This window comes from Poromitra crassiceps (genome assembly GCF_964638095.1).
Source record: "Poromitra crassiceps genome assembly, chromosome: 12".
NCBI lineage: Eukaryota > Metazoa > Chordata > Actinopteri > Beryciformes > Melamphaidae > Poromitra > Poromitra crassiceps.
Genome location: NC_139632.1, coordinates 34,446,469 through 34,467,165, shown reverse-complemented (window position 1 = coordinate 34,467,165; position 20,697 = coordinate 34,446,469). Strand labels below are relative to the sequence as shown.

At 46.3% G+C, this 20,697-nt stretch overlaps 1 protein-coding gene across 1 annotated transcript; it reads right to left on the bottom strand.

Moving 5' to 3' along the window:
- Window positions 1-1,614: 1,614 nt before the first annotated feature.
- On the bottom strand, window positions 1,615-20,426 carry stil (STIL centriolar assembly protein; the record flags this gene model as incomplete). Its single annotated transcript, XM_083647356.1, has 20 exons — window positions 1,615-2,310; window positions 4,210-4,455; window positions 4,565-4,715; window positions 6,122-6,242; window positions 8,263-8,383; window positions 8,926-9,142; window positions 9,876-9,978; window positions 10,860-11,396; window positions 11,487-11,613; window positions 12,543-12,640; window positions 13,144-13,300; window positions 14,605-14,691; window positions 15,244-15,327; window positions 16,107-16,351; window positions 16,737-16,957; window positions 17,565-17,680; window positions 18,069-18,173; window positions 19,556-19,703; window positions 19,864-19,975; window positions 20,070-20,426. 20 exons carry the CDS (start codon window positions 20,424-20,426, stop codon window positions 2,007-2,009), a joined length of 3,657 nt encoding a protein of 1,218 aa, XP_083503482.1. The 3' UTR covers window positions 1,615-2,006.
- Between the last annotated feature and the right edge of the window lie 271 nt (window positions 20,427-20,697).

The following is a 20,697-nucleotide window of genomic DNA, read 5'->3' as shown; positions in this document are numbered from 1 at the left end:
TCCCAACCCCCAGGTTGAGAACCAGTCCACTGCACTAGACAAACACACACACACACACCAAATAAATCAAACACACTAAACACACAGCGTGTGTGACACACACACACACGATCCCCAGTTGTCTCTCAAACTGCATCTGAAGGCTTTCCTGGATCAATGTTGCAAATGAAAAACAAATGATTGTCCTGAAAAATGAAAGCAGTAAAAGTCTTCAGATGCAGCCTGTCTTTAACATTACAGAGGCGGCCATGTTTTTTGTTCTTGGTGTTTCTCCTTCCTCTATAAATGTTCCTGTTAGTTCAGTCAATAGTCTTGATGGTTGATCTACATAAAGTCACCAAACCTCAGACTTGACTAAAGCGTCACATGACACACAGCTTTCCTCTTTTTCAATCTATTTATTACTCTATTCCAGCCCCCGCTAGTGCTCTCATTCAAAACAAGGAGCACCGGACTGTGCACTTCATTTTTTTATCCATTCATTTTTAGCTATATTTTTTATTTTAATAATCCAACATACATCCACTTTGCAGTTTTTTTTTTGTCATTTGTTGTGTCTTTTGTGTTATTGATGTGTGTCTTATGCTGTCATACAAATGCGTCGTGTCTTGAGCGTCGTTTTTAATGTCCTAAAGTCTAATTGTAGGTTTTGGGAGAAACACACTTTCATCCTACTATCTACCTGCTGCGTCGAGTTTGAGGACAGTCAAGTTGAACTTAAATTTTATTTCTGAAAGCCTCAATTACCTGAAGAACGCGACAAAAACATTTACGCACCCTGTTGGTTTCCCCACTTGTCTTTAAATTATGATGTGTAAGGTTTAGAACAGATCTGAATCAGACTGAAGGAGCTCAGAGATCAGCTGTAATCTGACAGATCCTAAATCAAACCTATTGATATATAGAACATGTTGCGAGAGAACATTATAGAATGTGAGTAAAGGCAGTGTGGGTCTTACCTGTGAGCAGTGGATCTGGATCAGCGTGTGTACTGTGGTGCGGGTCAGTGTCCGGCCGGACGACCTCTCCTCACATCAACCTTTGAGATATTGATCGTCTGTTAGCCAATCGATACTCTGCAACCTGTTAGCCAATCAATATTCTGCTGTTAGCCAATCAATACTCTTCTCCCTGGAACCAGCTAACAACAGGAACGGACTGAGCTGAGCTGAGCTGAGCGGACCGGGGCTGTAACATGTTTAATGGGACTAAATTATCCCTTTCATATACAACAAACGGCCATTTATCTTGTAGTCTTTTTAGATTGAGTTTGCAGAATGTCATCATATATATTTTTGCCACTTAAGATTAAAATGTATTGCAGGGCATCTGGGTAGTGGAGAGGGAAAAGCCGAGCCCCACGGAGAACCTTATGAACCTTGGTATTTATTTGGAGAATCATAAATAATAATAATAATAATAATAAAAAAAAACTTGGGAAAAAAACATTCATTATACAAAAACGGAGGAATAATTAAAAGCGCACAGAAATCTGTCGTCACGTCACACATCACAACCCTCTGAGGTAACACCTGAAGTCCTAAAGGGGAAGTCAGCTCCGCCTCAGACAGGAAGTAGTATGTTTCTGTTTGTGCACACACTAACACACACAGAGTAACAAACACACACAGCTCACATCCTTAGAGCAACAACAAACTGCTCAGTGTAAAATACAATAAAAACTCTTAAAGTGGTCCAGGCGGGGCAGACGGCCATGTTGGTGCCGGGCGGTCAGGGGGGAGTGTTCAGAAGAGTTCTGGCAGACGGCCATGTTGGTGCCGGGCGGTCAGGGGGGAGTGTTCAGAAGAGTTTGGGCAGAAGGCCATGTTGGTGCCGGGCGGTCAGGGGGGAGTGTTCAGGAGAGTTTGGGCAATAGGCCATGATGGCATCAGGGGGGCATGTTCAGAAGAGTTTGGCCAGACGGCCATGTTGGCGCTGGGCGATCAAGGGGGCGTGTATAGAAGAGTTTTGGCAGATGGCCATGTTGGCACCAGGTGGTCGGGTGTTCAGAAGAGTTTAGGCAGCTGTTTGAGTCGACTCAGGTCCAGGAAGTTTCCCACCGAGCTCTCTGGCTGCTGGACGCTCGCCCCATCCAAAGATGGCCGCTGGGCGGCACGGTTCTCCTTGTTGTTGGCGCCGGCGAGAAGACGCATCTTCGGCCGCAAGTCCCGGATCAACTGTTTCTGTGGGAGGAGCTGGCCCTGGGGGATGGGCTTAATGGCGGACAGCGGCTGGCGGGGCTGCGACTCCCGCTGACCGAGCACCAGTCCTGGCTCCTCCTCTTCCTCGAGGCCGTACATCCCCATGTACCTGTAAGGAAGTGAGTTACACTTAATCGCCAGTAGAGGGGGTTCCTGCATTTTTCACATGTATTGTTGCTTTCTGTTGTGTTGCTCTATTTTGAGTCATTTGTCCCTCTGTGGCCCCCGTAGAGCCAGTTCTGTTTTCATGTTACAAGGTAGGCACTGGTATCTTGTTTTAGAACACCAATTTACAATTTTAGATGTTATATCAAAGGGCTGTTAAAGATATTTTATACTGCAGAGCCAATTATTGTTTGAAAATGGAAGTTGAAAAGCTGGATTTGACACTTTGTTCGATTGAACGATTGAACTAGCTAAGCACAGTATTGGTTAAGATGACAAAATCTTAGCAAGCTAATTAGGCTAATTATTACTTTGACTGCTATTGATATTTTTCCCATATCGACTGTGCAGAGTGTTTAATTTTTGTGGTTTCAGAAACGTAAAAGTTCTGTTTTCAAGTTATACGACGACCAGCTACAAGGGACAAAACAAGCAATTAAATGCAGAGAACCCGCTCTGCCTCAACCGCCAGCAGGACTCCTGTGTCCCTTCTGTCCCACTGTCTGTCCCCTCCGTCCACCCCGTCAAACTAGATGGTTTCACTGCTACACCTATACTGATCGCTATTAGTATGACAATCCACAACAGGAAATAAACCAGGATACATTTAGAATGTTTATGTTGTACTCTGTCTCCTCCCTCTGTCCACCACGGAGTCAATATACTTTACAATTAACACAACGCAGCAGAGAGTGCTCAATGCCCTAATAGAAATAAACAAGTGGGTTGAACGCAATAAGTTGATTTTAAATATTCCCAAGACTAAGTCCATTTTGTTTGGATCCCGACATATGTTGGCCAACAACCCTAAACTAAAACTGGTAATAAATACCACAAATATTGAACAAGTTGACATAATAAAACTTCTGGGCATGACAATTGACAACTCACTATGTAGTACTCACTGGTCTAAACATATACTGTAAATAATATTGTCACCAAAATGGGAAGTGGAATCAGAATCACTAGGAAGTGTTCTGCGTTCATCAGTCCCTCAATACTCAAATCAGTTATTCATTCCTTGGTTCTCTCCCATTTAGAATACTGCCCTGTAATCTGGTCCTCTGCTTCACAATCTGATCTGCTTCACAATCTGATCTGAAAAAGTTGCAGGTTGCTCAAAATAAGGCGGCTTGTTTAGCACTCAGTTGTTCATACAGAACAAGTATAAACTTCATGCATGCACGGCTGTCGTGGCTGCTGGTTGTACAGAAAATGTCTCTGTGTCTCTTAATGTTACTGCGGAACATAATTAGTCATAACAAACCATCCAGCTTGGTAGGCTGATCAGTTACATATGACCTCTGGGCATGGATACAGCACTAGAGGTGCTGCGGCTGGTCACTTTACACTCCCAGCTCCAAGAACCAATTTTCTGAAAATGACCATTATCTATAGATCAATAGCACTCTGGAACTCTCTGCCAAAGGACATCATATCTACTGTTAACAATAAAACTACTTTTAGAAAACTAACAAAGCAAAACCTTGCCAAATAGCTTTTGTCAATCTGTTCAGTGGTCTATTTCATGTTTTTTTCTCTGTCTAGTGTGTTTAATTGTACTGTTATCTGTTAACACGTCATTTCATATTTTCACTCAGTTGTATATCTGTTGACCTTATTAGTTTGTGTTGTTTACAATCAGTGTGTCTAATTGTCTTATTTTATGTTGAGTCTATTTTTTTTATTATATGTTTGTATTTTCTATGTCCAGGACCCCAGGAAGATTAGAGGTGCATTCATGTCCTTCTAATGGGGATCCTTTAATAAACTAAACTAAACTAAACTAAACTCAAGGAGTGTAAGTGTAAGGGCTGACAGGCAGGAGAGCAGGGTAACATACCTCCGGGTGGCCAGAGACATGTTGCTGTCTGAGGTCATGGAATGCGAGCGTCCGCGTGGGGCCTGGAGGTAGCGGGTCATCTGGGCGTCATTCTGGGCGTAACTCAGGGCGATGGCTTTGGACGCGAGGGTCTGGTCCACGCCGTCTCCGCATGCCATGCTGCCACCACCCAGCGAGTCACCGTACGCCGGATCCACTAGGTCCAGTCTGTGTAGAACTGCTGCTGGGTTGATGCAAGCCAGAGTGCTGCAAAACACAAACACACAGACAGACAGCTGAGCACCATCATCTCATATTAGATCTTTAAAATGTATTATTGCGCTGCAGAAAAGCGTGGTGAAAGATTTGGGAGTACCTGGCGTTCTCCACCGCGTCTCGTCTGGTTCTGTGATGGCTCAGATCCTCGTCAATGTCGATCCCCAGCTCCCGCAGGTGACGGAGCGTGGCGTCCAGCACCGGGTCCTCGCCGCTGGAGACTGTGGTTTCCTCACACAGGCTGCCGGAGGCTGGGGGTAGGGATCGTGATCATTCATTTGTATTGATATTGACACAATTTTCAAGACTGCTTAACGATCCCAGAGTCTTTATCGATACCACTATCGATACTTTTCTATTTGGTGGAAAGATGAGACAACAATACATTCTTAAAAGAAATGGTATTGTTTTTATTGCCTATCTTTGAGTATGTAACAGATTTCTGAATAGAATGACATTCACCTAGCCTGGTGAGGCAATTAAATTCTTCTTTGTTTAGTTAATGGTTGTCAGGAATTTCAATTGAATAGAGAGCCAAAATGAAACGACATTTCCTGCTTTCTCCCTGTACCAGCGCTGCGGAAAATATGAATGGCGGTGGACGGAGAATAAGGTTACTTTTTTGATCCCGTTTGAATTGTGCCACGGGGTGCCAACGCTAAGTTTGTCAATTTAAAACATAACTTTTGTCAAGAAAGTCAGAGTTTGTCGTCAAACTGAAACGGAGGGGTTAGTTTCGTATAAAAACTACATAGCTCGTGGAAGCTCGTGTCATGTCGCCGGTCTTCAGCTTTGCCGGTAGAGAAACTGACGTCACTTAGGTGACAGTGCATGTAGTCTTTCTGATTTATAATTTCAAGTGCAACAGTTTGGCGACAAACTGCGACTTTCTTGACATGCAAAGTTATGTTTTAAATTGACAAAATTAGCACTGGCACCCCGTGGCACAATTAAAACGGGATCACAAAAGTAACCTTATTTTCCGTCCACCGCCATTCATATTTTTTGCAGCGCTGGTACAGGGAGAAAGCAGGAAGTGACGTTTCACTTTGGCTCTATTCAAAAACTAATCAATGTATGTTTGTGCACCAGTGATTTGAGGTAAATGGCATGACGCTCTGTTACACTATAGGATCTGCTAGTCTCGATAGCAGAGATGCACAAGTTATTTTTTGCAAGTCCAAGTCAAGTCTCAACTTAGTCTTTGGTCACAAGTGCAAGTCAAGTCTCAAGTCTTTGATGGGTAAGTCCAAGTCAAGTCTCAAGTCCCTACGGATGATCATTCTATCATCTGCTGCATGCCATCCAGTCTGCTTAGAACACTGCATAGCTAAAACTAAGGAATTCAAAGCATGTAGCTACTGTATTATCCTCACTCCTTAGCTATTAGAATACAGTAGCAGCAATGATTAGACATGACATTAGTAGGCATTTCCTTAATGATAATGCACCAAAAAAGAAAAAGAAAGATTGTTCACAAGTTCCAAACCTTCAAGTCCAAGTCAAGTCTCAAGTCTTTGAGGATAAGTCTCAAGTCGCTGCGTGTGTGACATAAGTGCGACTCAAGTCCAAGTCCCCATCTCTGCTCGATGGAAGTATCAATAAGCTCAAACCCAATTGATTTTGGGGTTTTGAGAAATGATTGATCGATACCTACCGATCAATACCGGCTCTCGATCCCCATCCCTAGCTGGGGGTTCCTCGCACAGGCTGCTGGAGACCGGGGGTTCCTCACACAGGCTCCCGGGGTCCTCCTGCAGGCGACTGGTCAGCTGGGCCTGAGGCAGAGGACAGGCTTCAGGATATACACAAACACTTGGAAATAAATGGTATTCTTGAAATTAAAGTTCTCAAATGTGTTCTTGATTTGTTTCTTAACTTTGAAACAGCCCTTCATTAGAGGTAAGCCTCTAATATCATATACAGTCTTTGTGGATCACTCAGGATATGGTCGCAGTTCAGGATCCATTTTAACTGCAGGCAAGCCCCTCCCACGGCCCCTATCCTGTCCAACCTTATGTTCCCTTCTTCCCTCATAGAGAGGCAAAGTGACCGCCTACTTCCTGCTTCAGCACTGTACCAGAGATGTTCATCCACCATTTATTTTCCCATACACATTTTGTAAAATGTGTATTTTACACATTTTGTAAAATGTGTATAAAAATAGTTTTACTGGTTCAAACCAAACGGTACAGATTAGGGGTGCACCGATCGATCGGCAAGCAATCTGTATCGGCCGATTTTGACCTCAAATATGCGATCGGCTGATTGCCGATATTTCGGCTGATTGCCGATATTTTTATCTATATATATATTAAAAAAAAATTAAATAAAAAAAAGCCCTATCACTAATCAGGCTTTCCAACGATATAAAATACAATGCCAATTGGTATTATTAAAGGGGAGAAATAATGGACCTAAAATAACGTTTCCAAACTTTCTTTGAAGAGTTTATATATCGGTGATCCGTGATCGGTAATCGGTCGATGATCGGTTGGGCAGATATTTCCAATAGGCGATCGGCAATCGGTGATCGGTGGCAAAAAATGTGATCAGTGCACCCCTAGTAGTAGTACAGATATATTTAGAAACAGGAGAGATCGCATAACATTTCACTGGGACAAAAACGTAAAGAAAATGCGGGTTTAAAGAAAATATTTTTTCAATGTTTTCTTTTTTAGATTTGGTCCGAGTGAAATGTTCCATGGTCTCTCCCGATTATAGCGTTAGCTGTACCGTTTGGTTTGACGAAGTACAGCTATTTTACAAGCATTTTACGAAATGTCTATGGGAAAATAAATGGCGGATGAAAGTCTCTGGTACAGTGCTGAAGCAGGAAGTGACGTTGCACTTTGCCTCTCTATAGACTCAGCATTTCAACTATGGTCTAGAAAAGGAATTACTTGGACCTGTTTAAAGACTGTGTTTTTATTTCATTTGAACAGCTAAAGACAGATTTCAACATCCCTCAGCTCAATTTCCTCTGGTACTTTCAGGTCCGCAGCTTCGTGAAAACACACTTTTCTCCATGCATGAACATGCCACAAGGTGGCTGGATAGATGAGCTGCTGAATATGGACCCTGTTCGTAAGGGAATGGTCTCCATCTTGTATGAGAACAAACAAAGGTTTGCTTCACCATCTCTTGGTCAAATAAGGCAGCAGTGGGAGAAAGAATTGGGTGATAATAATGTCAGATTTAGATTGGCAACAGGCAATAGAACTGGTGCACTCATCAGTCTGCATCAGACACGGGTTCTTGCAATTTAAGGTGCTCCATAGGCTTCATCTGTCCAATAGCAGATTGGCGAAAATGTATCCGGGCTCAGACGCCACATGCCCCAGATGTAGCCAGGAGCCAGCCGACCTCACTCACATGTTCTGATGATGTGCCACTCAGCTTCACCAAATTCTGGACAGATATATTCAGTACCTTCTCTTTTATATGTGACAAAGATATCGATCCAAATCCTTCTGACCTCTATTTTTGGTGTAGTGCCGATTGAGATTGAGTTGCCTCCTAGCCTCGTCTCCTAGCCTAAATGGCAGTAAGCCTAAAGTGTATTAACCAGAACTAAGTCAGACCCTCTTTTGAGAAGTTCTTAAGTAGGAGAATGAAAGAAATTCATGAGATATTAGACGGTTACTAAGAAAATAATGAGGAACTGCACTGAAGAGCCTAAATTTCCTCTCGTCCTTTCTTAAGATCTATCGTAAGAAGACATTGGTGAATGAATCCGGTAGAAAACGGCCTCAGAATGAACCTGCCAGACTGAGGGTTTAGCTGTGTAATGTTTACCTGCAGGTCTTGGTAGAACCTCTCGTGGTCCCATGGATGCTGGTCCAGGTCTTGGTGGGAGCTCTGTTGGAGGTACATGCTGGCGCTCTCTCCCAGTACAAGACTCTGCTGACCACTGCTGCTGTACAGGACATGACATCACAGTTTACATGAGCTCACACTTCACTGTCTTAACAATAGTCAAGGCCAGCTGAGTCCGAAACTGCCTTCACACACTGTTGGAAGAGCTGAGCATGCGGTGAACTTTTGCTCAACGGCTGCAGCAGTGAAAAGGCAGAGAGGAGTATCCTAGTCACTTAGGATGCTATTCAACAAAGTTATCCTATATGCTCTCACACACACACACACACACACACACACACACACGGTATAATCCCAATGCGGGTTTGTTCCCCCTTTATAAATTCAAAATATGCGAGAATTCCAAAAAATATGCACGAATCCCGTGCCGAAATGCAGGCCCTGACCACGTACATTTGCATGAAGTTAACTTGAGCTCAACTTTTCTCCTGTACTATTCACCCTGCCGCGAGCTTGGTCCGTGCCGCAAGCTATCCCAGCAGGCTCAGCGCAGCATATTACTCGGGTCCCATACAAAATGAATGGAGGTGGAATTGGTGGCCAGGCAATTGGACTTCAGTGGGGATTACCGGGGAGCCTTACCTGTGTTGACTAGAGGGGGAGCAGGGAGTGTCCTGTCCTGTGATAGCATCATCCTTGGCTCCACCCACCGGCCTTACGAGGGGGGGGAGGCTGCCACGTGAGGAGGGGCTGGGGGAGGGGGGGTGGTCCCGCTGGTGCTCCTGAGGAGGGCAGGGCTCCTGGTGGTGCTCCTGAGGAGGGGGGAGTTGGACAGGAGTTCCCCAGCAGAGACTGGTACCTAAAAGCCAAAGCCCACAACATGTAACAGTTAAGTCATGTGAGGAGCAATGGGATGGGTTAAGAGGAGAGGGCCCGGCCATCATGCTCAGACAGCGCCGGTCAGATTCTGAAGAAACCTGTCAGAATGATGCGTCTCAAAATAAAACCCTGTGGGGCCCTGTCGACTGTCGTATTAAATTTTTTGGGGAGTTTACTTTCAAAATGTATTTTTAAGCGGTGCAACCGCTTCTATGAGTGACTTTGTGTGTATGAGCACGAGAGTTCACCTGAGATGTAGTTAGGGCTGCAACAACTCATCAATAAAATCGATAAAAATCGATTATTAAATTCGTTGACAACGAATTTCATGATCGATTCGTTGGGTTGCAATTAGTTGGGCCGCAGAGCTGATGAATGTAAATTTTAATTTTGAACATGCTTTTGAGCCATATCAGACAAGCCACGATATGGCTCAAAATCACGTAAAAGAAATCTCATTTTGATTTCAACTAGGTTTGGGCGATATCCAAAATGTATATATCGCGATATACGATATTATCGCGCGGGAGGGACTATTTATTTCTTCCTAATTATATCAAATTTCTAAGCAACAATAAAATGTACGTAATATATCATATTATTAAGAATATCGATGGGTGATATCGATACCATGGTAAATATGACAATAGTCGATAATATAGATGGTCCCAAGCCCTGCTCACAGTAACTCAGATGGGTGTAGCTAGCCATACCCGTTCCCACAGCGATGCTGGCGGTGTCTCTGGGTGTCTGGGTTTCGCCCGGCCGGGTGTCAGAGGGCAGAGGTTTCCCCTGAGCCTCCAGCATCATCTGGATCTACCAACACACAAAACCACTGTATTCAAATTCCACACACACACTTCACGCTGTCAAAAAACGCTACATACCCCACTGCTGCATGTCTACTAGGGGTGGGAATCACAAGTTTCATCACGATAAGAGCTTATCCCAATTCTTTGGAGAACGATACGATATTTGCTGAGATCACGATCGATCCCGACCGATACTGGATTTTGGGGGCCGATACCAATATTAGTGAGTAAAATAATTCAGATATCGATATATTGACCGATATTCTTATATACACATTATACTACACTTTGATCTATCAAATACCAAACACTTGACAAAGATATGACTCGACGTGACGAGATATGTAATGTAGGCACAATATTTTACAGTTTAGCAATAAACTTTATTGTCCAAAAGGACATCAGTGCACTGAAACTGTAAACTTAACTGTGAATTTAATAATGATAAATAACTAGAAATACAAAAACACAAATAGAACAATATAACTTCCGTTAAGAAAAAGGATCAAATATACACAACATGCTGTCTATAGCTTTAAAAAATTAAATAAAAAATATCGGCCATATTGGCCGTTACCGATATATCGGTGATCGGCCGACCGATATATCAGTTACCTTTGTCTTAGGTTTGCCTTTGTGTGTACTGTTTACATTATTGCAATCAGTTGATGAATCTTTTTCAAATATAAAAACTACATAATCTTATACACTTTATTCTGCTTTCACACCATAATTTGCTACACAGCCTTTCTTTGCACACAGCGGACTGGAGTAGATCCTGAAATCGCCCTATATACTGAATCGAGAATCGATTTTGAATCTAATCATGACCCCAGGAATTGGAATTGAATTGTGAGATACCCATAGATTCAAACCCTGAGTCACCTGAGCCTGCAGCAGGAGGAGCTGTTGGTAGGCATCTACTGGTAGGATGCCCTCTGCTGGCCGCTCACAACAACGGCAGGAGGGAGATGCCAAAGAAGGAGGCGCGGGGACCTGGGGGGTGTTGGGTGCGTCCGCCGGGCGACATGCCGGACTGCGGTGGGCGGGGGGACGCGTGTCTGATGGGTGGTGGAGGAGGGAGGGGTGCGTTTGGTGAGAGGAGAAGGGACGGTTGCCTGGGAGGGGAGGGGTGGAGTCACTGTGAGGGGGAGCAGGCTGGAGGCCAGGGGAGCTGAAGATGGGGGTGTGGTTGCAGGTGTCGGGGGTCTCCAGGTTGGAGTTGGGGGTGCTGTGGAGGTGGGGGAGGGGTCTGGGGGCAGAGGAGGGGGAAGCAGACTTCCTGTTGGCCGGAGTGAAGGAAGGGGCGGCGGCTGGCCTGTGGGAGGAGCCAGGATCCTGCCAGCCAATCCCGTTGGAGCCGACAAAGCTGCTGTCAATCAGAAGAGAAAGCTCCGGAACCGATGGCTGCACTCGCCGGGCCTGAAACAACAAACGTACACACGGTCACTACTTCAGTAGTTAAACAGAAAGCTGATCAGCTAGCAGTTATTGGTTATTGATAAGACAGACCTGTGGAGCGGGGGGGTGGGGGCTGGGGGAGGGTCTTGGAGAGAAGTCTTCCTCGTCGACGCCGGAGTCTTGGTCACTGACGGACAGAGCCAGGCCAGGAGAGAAGGCCGGGCCAGGTGGGGGGGCGCTGAGGGGGGGAGGGGCACGAAGAGGGAGATCACATGATTTCTACCCACAATGTAGTCTCACTCGGCCAGACTATCTCCACACTTGGTTTAGCGCTGTACCAGCGCTGGAGAGTCTGGGTCAACCTATCATTCTGGGTTAGGGGTGACTGCTTCAGTATCCCGTTTATATTTCATCGTCACCCCAAAACAAACTCAGAGAGTGCACCATGCGCATCTCCATCCTCTAGTGAAGTTTGATCTCCTTCGTTCATGTTGCTGCTTCGCTTCATCAGTACACAGTTATTACTAATGCAAATGAAAGCCAAAGTGGAACGTCACTTCCTGCTTCAGCACTGTACCAGAGATTTCATTTATTTTCCCATCGACATTTCATAAAATGCTTATAAATAGAGTTTTACTGGTTCAAACCAAACGGTACAGATATATTTAGAAACAGGAGAGATCGCATAACATTTCACTCGGGCCAAAACGTAAAAAAAAAAATGCAGGGTTTGAAGAAAATATTTTTTCTATGTTGTTTTTTTAAGTTTCGGTCCGAGTGAAATGTTCTATGGTATCTCCCGATTATAGCGTTAGCTGAACGTTTGGTTTGAACCAGTAAAACTATTTTTATAAGCATTGTCTATGGGAAAATAAATGGCGGATGAAAATATCTGGTACAGTGCTGAAGCAGGAAGTAGGCGATCACTTTGCCTCTCTATACAAGTTGGATTTAGCCCTGTGACGCCGTCGGCATAAGTTGCTGAGGCTGCCTTTTAAATTTGCCAGAACCTGGCGTAATGATACATGTCAGTTCAGTTGGTTGGCATGAAATCAAACTGGTTTAAGCTCGTACACCGGACCGGTAAACCGGAAATCGACCCATGCCTACTCCGGACGTGATAAAACCTGGAAACAGTCAGCGGTGATGGAGAGAGGCTCCGCCTACCTGAAGGAGCGCTGGGCGTCTCTGAAGATCTGCGTCTGTCTGCCATTCCGCTCGGGGGCGAGGTCACACTGCAACTCCCGGCCGGACACCTCCGCATGCTGCAACACACAGAGGGCGCCATTTACATGTTTGATGCTTTAAAAAAAAGGTCTGTGACCCAAATGTCACAATAAACTGATTTAGTACCCTGTATCTCCAAATTTGTCCATTTTCTCTTTCATAAATTGATTTGAATGGGTACCCAAAAATAATCTGTTAAAGTTCCAGGTACTTTGGACCAGCGAATGTTGAATTATTAATGTTGTTATTACTATTACACGACCGCATCGCAGATATATGCCTCCGACAACAAGTGAGAAGTCGACATCCATGTCTGTCCAGACATTGACGTTTGAGGCAAATGTGAAGAAATTCCGTCAAGGCGTTACTAAGATATTATTAGATTATTATTAGATTAGATTATCGAAATAATCATTTGTTGCAGCCCTATAATGAGCATATACTACGGCCTGTCAAGAGCTATTGCTTAATTAGATCATTGTCTCAGTGAAACCTCCACATAGCAACTAATAATAATCACAGAGAAATCACATGCCGGTACCTGGTAGAGTGTGAAGGACTGGGAAGCGGACAGCAGCTGGTACTCCATGTCCGTCTGGTCCCGCCCCCCTCCGGCCGGACGGCACTGGAAGAACTGAGCCGCTCTGTGGGACGGACCAAACAGAACCACCAGGAAACAGCCGCTCTCCGACAGAACTCTGCAACACAGCAGTGGGGGCTCCGTTAACACAGCCGCCATTTTACTTTCTCCTCTGTCCATTGATGCCACTGAAGAGTGTCAGTCACTTACCTCAGTCACACATGCGCGCTGTCGCTGCCCAATCTGTAGATGTGCGTCTGTCACGCGCGAGTGCAAATGCTTTATAGCAGACCTCCCTTTAGCATTTAGCCAGTAGCTCACTACCACAGGTTTATAGCACAGACCTCCCCTTTAGCATTTAGCCATTAGCTCACTACCACAGGTTTATAGCACAGACCTCCCCTTTAGCATTTAGCCAGTAGCTCACTACCACAGGTTTATAGCACAGACCCCTTTATAGCACAGATGGCTGAACAGCAGGTGGATGTGCTCTTCCTTTATAACTCTGGCAAGGTAAACACAGGTGCAAGCGAAACACTAATGAGGCTTTCCAAATTCCAATCATGGAAGTTGGAAACCCTCGTTAGTGTTTTGCTTGCACCTGTGTTTACCTTGCCTTTTCGACACAAAATGGCACCCGTGAAAAGGATCTATTCTCATTTTTTCCATTGCTGCGCTGCAGAGGTGGGATTTGAGTCACGCGACTTGGACTCCAGTCATATTTGAGTCAAAATTTCAATTTCTTGAGACTTGCTGCATGAAGACAAGACTTGAGACTGGATTTGGTAATCTACAGTTAGACTTGAGACTGGATTTGGTAATCTACAGTTAGACTTGAGACTGGATTTGGTAATCTACAGTTAGACTTGAGACTGGATTTGGTAATCTACAGTTAGACTTGAGACTGGATTTGGTCATCTACAGTTAGACTTGAGACTGGATTTGGTAATCTACAGTTAGACTTGAGACTGGAATTGGTCATCTACAGTTAGACTTGAGACTGGATTTGGTAATCTACAGTTAGACTTGAGACTGGATTTGATCATCTACAGTTAGACTTGAGACTGGATTTGGTCATCTACAGTTAGACTTGGGACTGGATTTGGTCATCTACAGTTAGACTTGAGACTGGATTTGGTAATCTACACGAAATGGAAGGTCAGATGCCTTTAAAGGGCTATATGTATTTTTTCACCCCAAATCCAATGCCACCATCCCCGAGTCTCTACGAGTTATGATTGCGGAGATATGTCCGCCCTGCCTGCAGGACTACAGGAGAGAGATAGAGGACAGCGGGGGGTTGGGGTTTTCAAGTTACTGACCAAACACTCTATTTTAACACAAAAACATTGCTGAATGTACCTTTAATAATAATAAAAACTTGTCTTTATATAGCGCCTTTCAAGGAACCCAAGGACTCACCGGCCATGCAGGGCGGCGCTGAACAGAAACCTCAGACACCACGCCCACACCTGGGGGTTAGACACCTGCAGCACTCCACTCAGCCACCTGCCAGACAGAACCAGAACCAGTCAGTACTCAGTACCACACATAGAACCACAAGTCCAGTGTTGTAGTCAAGTCACTATATCTCAAGTCCAAGTCCAGTCTCGAGTCCCCCTTGTTCGAGTCCGAGTCGAGTTCGAGTCAAGTCCCCATTATCGGAGTCCAAGTCCAGTTACTGAACATGAGCGTGAATCCACATGTAGTTGGAGCACATGTGTCTGCCCTTGCACTAAATTGAATAAGGTCATGGTATTAATACAGCTATAATATCTGATGCCAAATTATTAGGGCATATTACAAAAAACTAACAAAATCAAAAAGCCAGTCTTTATCAATTAACAATCCGACTCCTCATCTCCAACTTCCGAGTCCAAATGCATGAATGCTCGAGTCCAAGTCATCATCAGTGCTCAAATCCAAGTCGAGTCACGAGTCCCGACTACAACACTGCCACAGTCAGCACACACAGAACCAGCACAGTGAGCCCGGGTCAGCACACACAGAACCAGCACAGTGAGCCCGGGTGTGCAGCGGAGCGGAGGGGGACAAACTCACACTCCCACCAGTGGCAGGCTGGAGGCTTTGGGGTCGGACTCCAGCAGCAGCAGCAGCTTGCGGGTCTGCTCCATGGTCAGGAAGCTGAGGACAGAGCAGAAGAACATTAGCTCCATGGTCACGAAGCTGAGGTGAGAGGAGTAGAACATGGTCAAGAAGCTGAAGACAGAGAAGAACATGGTCAAGAAGCTGAAGACAGAGAAGAACATGGTCAGGAAGCTAAGGACAGAGGAGAAGAACACCAGGCATCAACCACCCAGGCCAGAGAGGAAAAGCTCTCACCCTCTGACCCGTCTCACCCTCTGACCCGTCTCACCCTCTGACCCGACATGTCTGACCCATCTCACCCTCTGACCCGACATGTCTGACCCGTCTCACCCTCTGACCCGACATGTCTGACCCGTCTCACCCTCTGACCTGTCTCACCCTCTGACCCGTCTCACCCTCTGACCCGACATGTCTGACCCGTCTCACCCTCTGACCTCTCACCCTCTGACCCGACATGTCTGACCCGTCTCAACCTCTGACCCGACATGTCTGACCCGTCTCACCCTCTGACCCGACATGTCTGACCTGTCTCACCCTCTGACCCGACATGTCTGACCCGTCTCACCCTCTGACCCGACATGTCTGACCTGTCTCACCCTCTGACCCGACATGTCTGACCTGTCATACCCTCTGACCCGACATGTCTGACCTGTCTCACCCTCTGACCCGACATGTCTGACCTGTCTCACCCTCTGACCCGACATGTCTGACCTGTCTCACCCTCTGACCCAACATGTCTGACCTGTCTCACCCTCTGACCCGACATGTCTGACCCATCTCACCCTCTCTGACCCGACACATCTGACCCGTCTCACCCTCTCTGGCGTGTGGTGGCGTGTGGCGTGCGGGTCAGCCCAGTCAGGCTCCTCAGCAGGGCGGTGGGGATGATGGGCAGGGAGCGGACAGGCTCCGCCTCCAGACGCACGGCGGGGCCCACGCCCCCCCAGCACAGGCTGAAGGCCGCGGCGTCTCCACGCTGCACACAGCTCAGCACACATCTGAGCTCCAACAGCTGGGACAGCTCCAGAGCCTGTCTGCTGCTCACACAGCCTCGCAGCACCTGGACACACAGACAGGAAGACAAGACAGATCGCTCATATAGGGCAGACAGTCATATATACAAAAAATACTACATCCAATTTCTCCTTAGTGAGTTTGGTGTCCCGCAAGACTCCATCCTGGGGCAGTTACTCTTCGGCGTCTACTTGCTGCCTCTTGGTGAGATTTTCCGTAGGTACAGTATTCAATTCCAATCTTATGCCGATAATACTCAAATTTACATACCAATTAGACCAGATGATCACTCCCAACTTACAAATCTAGAATCATGCTTAACTGCTGTTACAAGGTCAAATTTTTGTCCAAGGTTATCATGCAGTCAAAAACTCATACCGTTGCATCCCACAGACAGACAGACAGACAGAGAGATCTTGTGTCACACACACCTTGAACGATGCATGGAGATCCGCTGCTGATTGGACGAGGTCGTCGGGCTCCACGTCCCTCTGAGAGAACAGCACAGGAACCAGCAGGTCGCCCGGCAACAGGGCGGAGGGAACTTTACTCGCAGACCCGGGCGTGGGGGGCGTGTGACGGCCCGGGGGGACGGGGGGCATGTCCCGGCCCGGGTCAAAGCGGTCCAGGGTCACAGTGACGCCTTGCTCGTCTGGACCAAGAGGAGAGACAATGTTCAGTTTGTGATGTTTACCCAGGAGAGGGTGGGAGGCTGAGGCCCCCATCCCAAACTGGCCTCTCCCCGCTCATGTGTGGGAAACGCTGCTACTGTTGCTACATTCACACGTTTTCATTTTAAATTGAAAACGTCAGTCTAAAAACGACAATTGACTTGTTACCCGGCCGATTTCTTTTAGACCACTTGTAGTGGATCCCTTGCACAGTATATATATTTTTTTGTAAGCAAACAAGCATTTTACATGACTGGTAGCACCACTTTGTAACGTTGTAATATTGAATGTATGTATATATGTATTTTTTCCCTGTTCTTGTTTTTTTATGTTCTGAAAACGTAAAATTAAATATTGAAGAAGAAAAAAAGGAGGAGGTGCGGCTGTTTCATAGATGAGCTAGCAAGCTAACACACATGGCTAACGGCATCAGCCGCGATTTCAAAACTCTGTTTTAGGGGATGGAAAAAAATGGTGGAGCAGTGTGGACGCTAGGCGTAAACATGGCAACAGTGATGAGTTTTAAATGAAGGAAAACGTGTTCCTAAGGATGTAGCCAGTCATCCTGACAGTAGGGGGAAGTCTGACCTGGGTCCACATTGACGGAGCCCAGCAGGAAGCAGCGTGCGCGTGGCCGGCCAGCCCGCCGCGTGTGACGCCAAGCCAGACGCAGAGCCTTCTCCTGGAGACAGAGCCGTGGAGGCCTAAACACACACACACACACATGTACACACACAACACACGCACGCACGCGTACACACACACAACACACGCACGCGTACACACACACACACACACACACACACACACACACACACGTACACACACACACACACACCTGTGACTGCTTCTCATGTTTTACCTCATCTCATTTGATTTATTCTTTTGTTTTACCAAAGCAATTAAATTAATCAGTCTTGTGCAACACAATTTAATAGTATTTTATACCGTGTAAAGCCAGCCTAACAGTTCTGTTTCTCTGTAAACTGTCCATTTCCTGTCTCATCCACTGTACTGGGAAGCACTCTGCCTCTGTACATAAGAAGCTGTATCAATAAAGTTTGGATTGAATGCTAAAGCTGCTAGGTGTACCTGGAGCAGAGGTGAAGGAGGAGTGGCTCTCCGGTTGGCCTGGAGTCCCACAGGACGGACTGGGACTGAGGGAAGCTCAGGGGAGATAGTGTGTTTCCCAACGGTCTGAGAAAGAGAGAGAGAGACAGAGAACCTTCAGAAACAGTTTTGTCAGTTAAAATAAAAGCAGCACACCATGTATTTAAAAAGCAATAAAACTGAAACAAATTAAATCCAGAGAAAAGCAACATTACGGTAAATATGATAACCAAGATAAAGGCAGCAAGTGCTGCTGGAGTCAGAAACACAAGGGACAGTTGCTCTGGTCCTGACTGAGGGCACGTGTCTGTCCCTGACTGTCCCCCAAACCTCCTAAACCTGTTCCACTGAGCCAGGCCATCTTTTCTGTTCCACTGAGCCAGGCCATGTTTTCTGTTCCACTGAGCCAGGCCATGTTTTCCTTCAGAGTCAGACCTTTACATCAATGGAATTGAGCACCACAATCAATTATAGAGTCCCTATTCTATCCTAGAGTCCCCATTCTATCCTGTCATTCAGTCAAGTTAGGGATGCAGTGCACCCATATGAAAATCTTGGCCGATACCGATATTAACATTGCCGTTATGGCCGATTACCAATGTCGATATGATCTGTGTAAAAATGCATTTCTATGATAATCAAATTGTGTACATAGTTAAAAACACATTTAAACTGTGAAATTGACAAAAGTACTGCGTTTCTTTATTAACAAAACATTTTGAAAAGCCCATAAATCATTTATGATTTATGTTGTTTCCTCTCAATGTGAACATTTTGGCTGATACAATAACCGATATTAAGATTGCACCCTAATTCAAGTGTAACATTAAGAAATGTCTTACTGACAACCAACAATGTCAACAGTGATGCTGTTTTGATGTCACTGTACTCATACCTGTATCATCTGCTACTGGATTCTGTCCGGCCGCTCATGTTGTTTAACTGTGTTAACTGTTGTTTAACAGTGATTTGTAGCAGCAATTAGGTATATGCTATTTGCACCTGTGCAAACAGAACGTCCAATTTAAAATGTTTAACTATGTCTAAAGTATGCACATGCCATGTGGCACATGCCAATGCACCTATGTATAGTGAATATGCCACTGTCTCTGACTTGTCTTATCACTCTACTGCCTTATTGCTTGTTGTGTCTCTTGTTGTTTTCCTGCACTCACATGCCCTGTTATATTTTGTACTATGTTGTAAACGGAGTCCACAGCACAAGAATTTCACACGTGATACTTGTACTACGGAGTGACAAAAAAATCTTGAATCTTGTATGTTTGACTACTATTTTATTTTAGGACGCTAACAACATCGGGAGTGCCGGCCTTTCGGCTAAACTGGGGTATTTGAAATGTAGATTAATGTAATGCTACATTGTCAATTTTCAAATAAAAATGTTGGACTTGGATTTAAGTGACCCACCTGCTCCCCGTAGCAGCCTGCTGAGCAGAGCCTGCACCTACCTGCCTCTCATTGTGTTGAGGGTGACCGCCTCCTGTAGCAGCCTGATGGGCTGAGCCTGCACCCACATGCCTCTCATTGTCTCCGGAGTGCCCGCCTGCTGGGCAGAGCCTGCACTCGCCTGCCTATCACTGTCTCCGGAGTGACCGCCTGCTGGGCAGAGCCTGCACCCACCTGCCTCACACTGTCTCCGAAGAGTGACCGCTTCCTGTAGCAGCCTGCTGGGCAGAGCCTGCACCCACCTGCCTCACAGTGTCCAGGGTGACTGACCACCTCCTGTAACAGCCTGCTGGGCAGAGCCTGCACCCACCTGCCTCACACTGTGTCCAGGATGACTGACCACCTCCTGTAGCAGCCTGCTGGGCAGAGCCTGCACCCACCTGCCTCTCATTGTGTCCGGGGTGACCACCTCCTGTAGCAGCCTGCTGGGCAGAGCCTGCACCCACCTGCCTCACACTGTGTCCAGGGTGACTGACCACCTCCTGTAACAGCCTGCTGGGCAGAGCCTGCACCCACCTGCCTCACACTGTGTCCAGGGTGACTGACCACCTCCTGTAGCAGCCTGCTGGGCAGAGCCTGCACCCACCTGCCTCTCATTGTGTCCGGGGTGACCACCTCCTGTAGCAGCCTGCTGGGCAGAGCCTGCACCCACCTGCCTCTCATTGTGTCCGGGGTGACTGACCACCTCCTGTAGCAGCCTGCTGGGCAGAGCCTGCCCTGCACCCACCTGCCTCTCATTGTGTCCGGGGTGACCACCTCCTGTAGTAGCCTGCTGGGCAGAGCCTGCACCCACCTGCCTCTCATTGTGTCCGGGGTGACCACCTCCTGTAGTAGCCTGCTGGGCATTGCCAGCAGGTTCACCGGGCAGCTCATCTCTGTTGGTTATAATATGACAACACTGCTAGCCAGTGTTAGCTTAGCTCTCCTGGACCCACTTCACGGTAGCTCTCGTGAGCTTAGCATACTTGACGGCGGCTCGAGTCTTCCAGGCAGCAGCGACGTTAAAGTGAAATAACAAAGTATTAAAAGTAATTTAAATCCCTCTCAACAGGCAGGGAGGCAGCGAGCTGCATATAGTTAACATAACGTTAAGGTAATTGACTGTGGCGCTGTTTCCAGGCTCCAATGGCGGGGCAACAGATCC